A 7,830-nucleotide genomic window follows, 5' to 3' on the forward strand; every position below is an offset into this window, starting at 1 on the left:
AACTTTACTTATGAAGCACTGTAGATGTGGAGCAATTGGTGATTTTTCAAAAAATACATTTTAAAGATGGTATAGAGCAGGTTCGGCGTTGGATTGGCCATACGTAGTGCAGACAGTTCGCATCAGAACTGGGGATTGGGTTCTGTGTCATCCTGACTGATCACTGTGGGAATGCGGGGAGGACATGTTATTTGGCCCATGCAGACATGGCCTAGAAGGGAGGCATCTGAACTTTAAGGGAAATTAAGTCACTACATGACAGAGCTGTGGCAGTTGGTGGCTTCCATGTCAATAGGCAGTGGATATACTCCAGCTTTTAAGGAGTGGTCCAAGGGGTTGAATCCAGTCCTTAAAATACCTTCAGCACCATGGATATATCTTTAAAACCTGGAGTGGTTCTCCACCCGCGGGAAGTCAATAGCTGCCATCAGAATTCTTTCTCTGATGGAAATCCTGAAGGTCTGGTTGTAGGACTGACGTGATTCTGCTCCTGCCTAGGCGGTCCCTTCAGTGGCCTTGGTGAAGTGATCCACCGTGAAAGTGTGCCCATGCATACCTTTGCCAAGTTCCTGTTTTCTGCTTTGCTGCCCCATGATGCTGACCTGGCCTACAAATTGGCCCTGCGCTCCATGAGGTTAGTACCCCTTTCCCCACTTCCTTCGGTGATAAAGGCTTGTAATTCAAAGTGAGAACTTTGGACGATTTTCCTAAAGGTAGCTACAGGTTTCAATTCCCTGTCCTTCCCCACTCCCCCCACTTTCCCAGCATTCTCATCACTGCAGGATTTTTCCAGCAGATTAGCAAAGAGAAAAAATTTGCATACATTTTACTTTTTAAAAGGGAACATGGAAACAAAGTTACTGATTAGCAGGTGCAGTTGGCCTGTTTCATCAATAGCTTTAATTCCCTACTGACTGAAAGCAGTGGAATCTTAATCAGAACAGCATTGCCAAATTCTAATCACCCCAGTCATTCTTGTGTTTCCACTGTAGATCTGAGACACTGACTGTCTCCAATGCTGCTGAAACAGAATAGAAAACTATAGGGCTGTAAATTATACTCCTGGTGAATGTTCTCTGAAGGGGACGTGCATACTACTTTGAGGGCTTAATGCATAAAGGTATTCTAATATATTGCTTGCTTGTTGCTTTTCTGGCAGATATAGAGAAAGTTAGATGGGACAGGCAAGCTGGGAAGGGGAAGGAGTAAGGTAGAGTAAATTTTTCCAGGTGGGCAGGCATCTAGATTTGTTGCAGATGCAACAGCAGAGTCTTGTGACACATTAAAAACCAAGAAATCGTAGTGGATTGCAGTGCTTGAAAGTTGAAGAGAAATAAAATTTATTAGTCTTTCTCGTGGCTGTATGTGCCTTCCCCTCACCCTCACCCAAGATACTGAAGGGCTGCACATGCTCTCAACCTTTTATTTTAAAAAATCCCTTCGACCCTCAAGTACAGGGTGGGCTAGGAATCTGGGGACATTGTAGGGCTGTATTCTCCTTGTCTCCCACCCAAAAAGGAAAGAATGTGTTTCCAAACCCCCATTAGGTGCTGCAGGTGATTTTGCTATCGTTTTTGCTCTCTCTGGGCCATTTTTAAAATATGATGTGACATAAAATACAGCTTACCAGGTCACTTCCTGTTGAGAAAAAGGCTTCTTTGGGGTCCAAAACAGCCCATTGGGAAGGCAGCATATGGCAAAATTGCTTTCCATAGACCCTAGTGGGCATTTTGGTCCAAAAGAAAATATGAGGTCCTGGACATAAGAACACAGAATGGCCATAGAGAGCTTGTGAAATTCCCTCTTTTGCACAGCCACTCAAGAGTCCAGAGCTGTCTCCAGTTTTCAGTCTAGGAATACTAGCACAAGAGAATTTTGTTTGTTTTTGTTGTTAATGGCCCTTGAGTTGATCTTGACTCATGGTGACCCTGTGGATGAGACTTCTTAAAGACCCCCTGTCTTCCACTGCTCTGTTCATGCCATGCAAATTCATGCCCATGACCTCTCTGATTGAGTCCATCCATCTAGTGTGCAGCCTTCCTGTCTTCTGTCCTCTACCTTTCCTGGCATTATTGCCTTTTCTAATGAGTCATGCCTTCTCATGATGTGGCCAAAGTATGACAGCTTCAACTTGGTCAACTTAGCTTCCAGGGAGAGTTCAGGCTTGATCTGTTCAAGGACTGACTTGTTTGCCTTTTTGTCTGCCATGGTATCCTCAGCACTCTCCTCTGGCACCACATCTCAAATGTACTGATTTTCTTCTTACTCACTTTCTTCTCTGGCCAACTGTGACATCCATACATGGCTTGTACAATTCTAACTTTAGTGCTTAGTTGTATATCTCTGCTCCTTAGGATCTACTTCTGTCATCGCTGCCCTCCCCATTCCTAGTCCTAGAAAATGCAAGGGGCCTTTTCACTTTTTAATAAAATAAAATAAATTTAATTTGATATGGGGGGCATGGAATATGGAGGTGCACTTTGCCTACTGCACTTGAAGGTGCCACAGGATTCTTTTGATGTTTCTATTGTAATCTGCCTCTAGGATGGTTCATCTGCCATCATATTCTAGGCAAGGGCATAATAATAAATGCAGGAAATCATCAGGTGTAGTAGTAGCAGTCTGTCGTAAGAAGCAGGACTGGGTACAAAAGAGAGTTGTGGGCCTGGCCTGTTTCTTAGATTACCAAGACTTTTAAATGCAAGCATGTGAGCAGGTAGCTCCAAAGTGCAGCAGATGCCCTACAGCGAGAGACACCCACCTCCGCCTGCCTACCGCTAAGCAAAACCAGATGACATCTGAGCAAATCATAGTTGGCTCTGACATAAAAGAGCAAGATGGGGATGTTTTTTAACGTATATTTTTTCTTTACAAGTTTATAAATCACTCCTCAGTTCTCTAGCAGCCTTTCAAGTTTTCTTAATCCTGGTCTTGCATCCATATGTTGTAGAAGCTCTTGAAGGGGTTTCCACATAGTTTTTAACACTAGTATGCCATAAGCAAACAAGCTGAAAGAGATTTTGACTTACCACTGGCAGGTGCCCATTTATAGACCTGACAGTGCTGCTCTGATTCTTTCTAGGCTGCCAGTTCTTGAGACAACCTCCTCAGGGGATGTCACGCACCCTCACCATATTGTTTCAGTGGTGCCTAGCAGGTATCCTCGCTGGTTTACTCTGGGGCACTTGGAATCGCAGCAGTGCGAACTTGCTTCCACTATGCTGACAGCAGCCAAAGGTGAGTGACAGAGTCCTTGTACAATTACTGTTGACCTGAAAAAAAATGTGCAGCAGTAGGACAAATAAGACTACTCTAGATGCTGGTAGCGCAAGGTGGGCAACTGGCATGGGTTTGGGGGCCAGTTTACTGCCCTGGTACTCTTCAGAGGCCACATGGACTGCCACATTTGCCCCAGAGTGAAAAACAAAAAAACCTACAAGGAGTTAAAAATCCATTTCTTGCTAAAGTGTAGAGGGACTGTGCACCTATTTAAAAAGCTGAATTACCACTTGTGGAGAATAGACTTCCAGGAGGAGCCTATGTATGTCCCAGGGGTTATACTTTGCCCACCCCATGATAGCACCTTTTCTGCTGGCACTGTACAGCCACAGCGGCTAATCTTTCTTCTTGAGATGTTGGCAATTACCAAGATTATTATAATAGCAATGAAACTCTCAAGGATCTGGGAGAATCAGTGAGAAAGAGGAGCATGGGGAGCAAAGGTCAGGAAGGGGGTGAAGGAAGAAGGAGGATAAACAATGGACTTTGGTTACCAGGAAATGAAAAGGAGGATGGGCTTGCTTTTTTGCTTCTCTAGAACATGCATGCATGCACACCTACTTCCAGGCACATCTTAAACCAGGGCAAGGGAAAGTGTGGCCTCTGGACCACATGCTGCGCCTAATCTCTGCATTCCTTGTAGCCCCCCTCCCCCAATTTTTAAATTTTGATTTTGCATGCAAAAAATAAAACAAAAACAATCTTTCAAACCCACTCAGGACCCCCCACCCCCCTCACACTCCTTGCTTTCCCTCCATTTCTTCTTCCAAAAGGCAATAGAAAGTGCCACAGTGGCTTTTTCAGGTCACCATTTTGAAGGAGAAACAAAGGGAAAACAATGTATTTTGGCATACTCCAGTGAGGGAATTTGCTCCTGTCCAGTTGCTGGCCTCTGCAGTGAGGTGCTGGCACAGGTTGGGAGAGTCTATTTCCTTCTCTTTCCATCATATACTTCTGCTTGCTGTGGTCTAAGGGTATATCATTAGTGGCAAGCAAAATGTTTGTTTTCATTGCAGTTGGAAACAGCCAGAAATGGTTTCTTTTGCATTAGCTCACTTTGTAAAAGATTGAAAGCTCCTAGCTTCCTGTGTCAGATGTGATTCCCATTTATACTTCTTGGCTAATTGGTTGGGGTTCCTTTGCTCTTCCTCTGGACTGGGTACTATTTCTTGGCTGTGCTCTGAATTCTATTATGCAGGATAACACAAGGCTAGAATTCTGAAAAGAAATACCGGTAGGCATGACAAGTAGATACTGGATTTTGCTGGTACATAATCATGGCACAATCCAATGGCATCATATGGGCTGAGCAGGAGAAGTTTGTCTTATTTCACCATTGTAAGCTAAGCCTCCCTCCCCATGCTCAGACAACTAGTCACCAGTGGTATAGTCATTGGGACCTATAAATCTGCCAATACTCTCCTTTGTCAGAGTTTTTCCTCTAGACTAGTATAGAAGCCAGCAGTCTCAACTGTCCTGTTCTTTTGCATGAGTCACTTGGCAGTCACCTGTCTGTGAGCTGCTTAGGTGGTAGGGATAGTTCGTATCCATGTGGGTTCATTGGTTGGGCCTGATGGATCCTGACTACTAGAGAAAACCAAAAGGCCAGGAAAATAAAGTCAAGACTGTAGCTTTTTAAAATCAAGATCCTCTATTTCAGTGACCTTCGTTTTGATTTAGCATAAAGTAACATTGCTGGAAGTAAGCAACTTGAGGATGAAGAAGGTGCTGGCATATTCACCAAATCATACTTCCTTTTAAAAAGTTTAGTTGCTAAGTTTTCAGTTTTCAGGCTGGCAAGAACTGATATAGATTCACAATTAAGTCTACAGTACTAGAACATACTGTTAGTCTGTAGGGGATTTTTAGAAATTGTATTATGTTTTGTTTTGTTGTTGGGCTAGGAAATAAATATTAAGCATAGTTACATTTTGTTTACTTGGACATTGTTGGGGCTTTGGTGTCATTATGGCAACCTGTTGTGAGTCTTTCAGGAAAGCTCTGATACATATCAGAATCAAATGTTCAGACCTCCAGTACAATTGCTGGACATGATCATTTGTTTGCATTCCTTGGGTAGCCATCCATTGATGGTAATTGGCTTCATTGTGAAAGAAGACAGGAAATACTATTAGGTACTTCTAGTCAGAGTAGATTGTATCGCTAATGTTTTGTTTTGAAACTCCAGCTTTTCTTAGCAAAAATGTCCTTTTCAGATAATCTCTAAGATTGTCTGAAGATGCCAGTCACAGATGCGGGTGAAACATCAAGAATAAATTCTTCCAGAATGTCGCCACATAGCCCCCCAAACCCACAAAAACACTATGATCTCCTTCCTTTTGAGATCATACTGCTCTCCATGTATCCAGGTTTGTGCAGATTCCTACATTAAACCCACACCCACTATTTCAGTTTTCCATTCTCAGGATTACCTTTCTTTAGAGCTACCAGTAACAAAGAAAACACCACTGATCATATTATGGTCTTTGTACTGTCTGGGACTCCAGAAGTCTCAAATATCTAGAGTACAGTACCAAAGGTTGAGAACCATTCCTTTAATCACTTTATTCCAATTCATTATATTTTACTGCTTTCATTCATTTAATTAAACTTTCCTATCACACTTAATTTTGTTTATTTAAAGTGTGCCAGAAGCATTTTAAAAGCTAAGGTGTGCCCTCCTGGATCAGATCAAGAGCTCCATCAACTACAGTGTTGTGTTTCTAACACCAGGGAGGTGCTTCTGGGAAGCCTAAAGCCAGCATGGAAGAGCCCACCTCTCCCCTGCCAGGAGCTGCCACTTTGCAATTTGCAATTTCTTGTTAACCAAACAGTACTAAATGTACTCAGCAGAGTTTGGAAAGTATCCTTTTATTTTTAAAATAATTTTTTGTAACCACAGTGTTTAAAATCAAACATCCCCTTTTATTTTTAACACCATTTTAATAACCACAACTCTCCACATCGTCTCAGCTGAAGAATTCTGTAAATTATGGGAAAAGGTGACTTTGGTTTTGGATCTGATGTTTCCTGCCTGTAAGGGTCATATTTATCAGGGCAAAGCAAGGCAGAATTACCCTACAGTACTGTAGTTTACTTTTGTTCAGTGGCTATGGGGACAGTAGAGCCAGTCTTGTCTGTTTGTTTCACAGCCAGAAAAAGACATGCAGTGGAACACCCTGGATGGAATATTTGTTCAGTTTGGAAGAGCAGAATGAGGGAAGAGGATTCAGACAAGCATTAAAAGATCAGAAGAAAAAGTTTTACTTGGCAATTCAGGATATCCCTTTTTGTGTTTTCTATATCTGCATGCACACCTCATTTAGTTTCTCTCTATCAAGGTTATAGAATGAGGATGCTACTGCATAGGAGCATGCTGCTACCAAGTTCAGGAAGGTGAATGGCTGGAGAACTGGCAACTTAGCAGCACAGTAGATAAACACACTTCCTGTTTCCATGTAGGTGACATGTTGCGTTTACGGACTGTCCTGGAAGCTATTCAGAAGAACATTCACTCCTCCTCCCTGATCTTCAAGCTGGCCCAGGATGCTTTTAAGATTGCCACACCTGCTGACAACAGCTCTGATACAACCCTGCTGAATGTAGCACTAGAGCTGGGGCTACAGGTAAGGAAGCTCTTCTGTGGTTACTTGGAAACTCTAGGAGTTTGCTGTAGATACAGTCGGCTCTTCATATCCATGGATTCTTTATCCACAGATTTAACCATCCACGGCTTGAAAATATTCCAAAAAAGCAAACCTTGATTTTGCTATTTTATCTAAAAGACACCATTTCACTATGCCATTGAATTCAATGGGACTTGAACATCCACAGGTTTTGCTATCCATGAGGAGTTCTAGAACCAGATTCCAGCAAATAATAAGGGCCCACTGTATTTGTGCTAGGTTTCAGGCCCAGCTTCAAGGTGAAGGTTTGTTTGTTTGTTTGTTTTTTAAAGGAGTCAAGGATAGTGTCTATTTTTTATGAAACCACTGAATGTAGGTCAGGTTTTGGCTAACATTTTCCCTCCCTGTGAGTTACTGCACATAGCCTTGCTCATTAAGGCGGGATACAGACCGCCCAAAAAGGGTGGTCTGCTGGCACCTTGTTTTTCTGTGCGAGGGAGCCACAGCGGACAAACCGTGCGACTTCCTCGCACAGCAAAAAGAACCTGCAAAAAGCGGGTTCTTCTTGCGGTGCGATTGTGATGCCGCAGTGCGCCAATGGCACACTTGTGTTGTCATAACAAGGCTGGGGCATGTGGATGCTGAGTGTCCGTCGCGTCAAAATGGTGGCGCCCATGTATACAGGGTGCCTTCATTTTGACGCCCTTGTCACGTGCTAGGAGTGAAGCACGTATGGGCAGTGCACCCTCCGCCAACCCCTAGCATGTGATAAGGGCGCACTATATGCCGGTCTGTATAGCGCCTAAGTTAAACTTTTACTGCCCTCTTCAAAGAAGGCAGCTTATTTGCCATTCTCAGATGGTCTCTCATCAAGGATGTTCGTTAGGCTGCATTTGCTTATCTTTAACAGCAGAAAGGCACCCTG

At 43.2% G+C, this 7,830-nt stretch overlaps 2 protein-coding genes across 2 annotated transcripts in view; one reads left to right on the top strand and one right to left on the bottom strand.

Annotated features, from left to right (window-relative positions):
- The window catches only part of EIF2B3 (eukaryotic translation initiation factor 2B subunit gamma), a 601,892-nt gene that overhangs the window by 297,030 nt on the left and 297,032 nt on the right, over window positions 1-7,830 (bottom strand). The window lies entirely within an intron of this gene.
- ZSWIM5 (zinc finger SWIM-type containing 5) overlaps window positions 1-7,830 on the top strand; it is a 167,927-nt gene that overhangs the window by 156,921 nt on the left and 3,176 nt on the right. Inside the window, exons 10-12 of the mRNA XM_042462826.1 lie at window positions 499-634; window positions 3,083-3,237; window positions 6,742-6,905. Coding sequence (XP_042318760.1) covers window positions 499-634; window positions 3,083-3,237; window positions 6,742-6,905 — 455 coding nt within the window. The remainder of the gene's footprint in view (window positions 1-498; window positions 635-3,082; window positions 3,238-6,741; window positions 6,906-7,830) is intronic.

The sequence above is a fragment of the Sceloporus undulatus genome, chromosome 4 (assembly GCF_019175285.1).
Source record: "Sceloporus undulatus isolate JIND9_A2432 ecotype Alabama chromosome 4, SceUnd_v1.1, whole genome shotgun sequence".
Taxonomy (NCBI): domain Eukaryota; kingdom Metazoa; phylum Chordata; class Lepidosauria; order Squamata; family Phrynosomatidae; genus Sceloporus; species Sceloporus undulatus.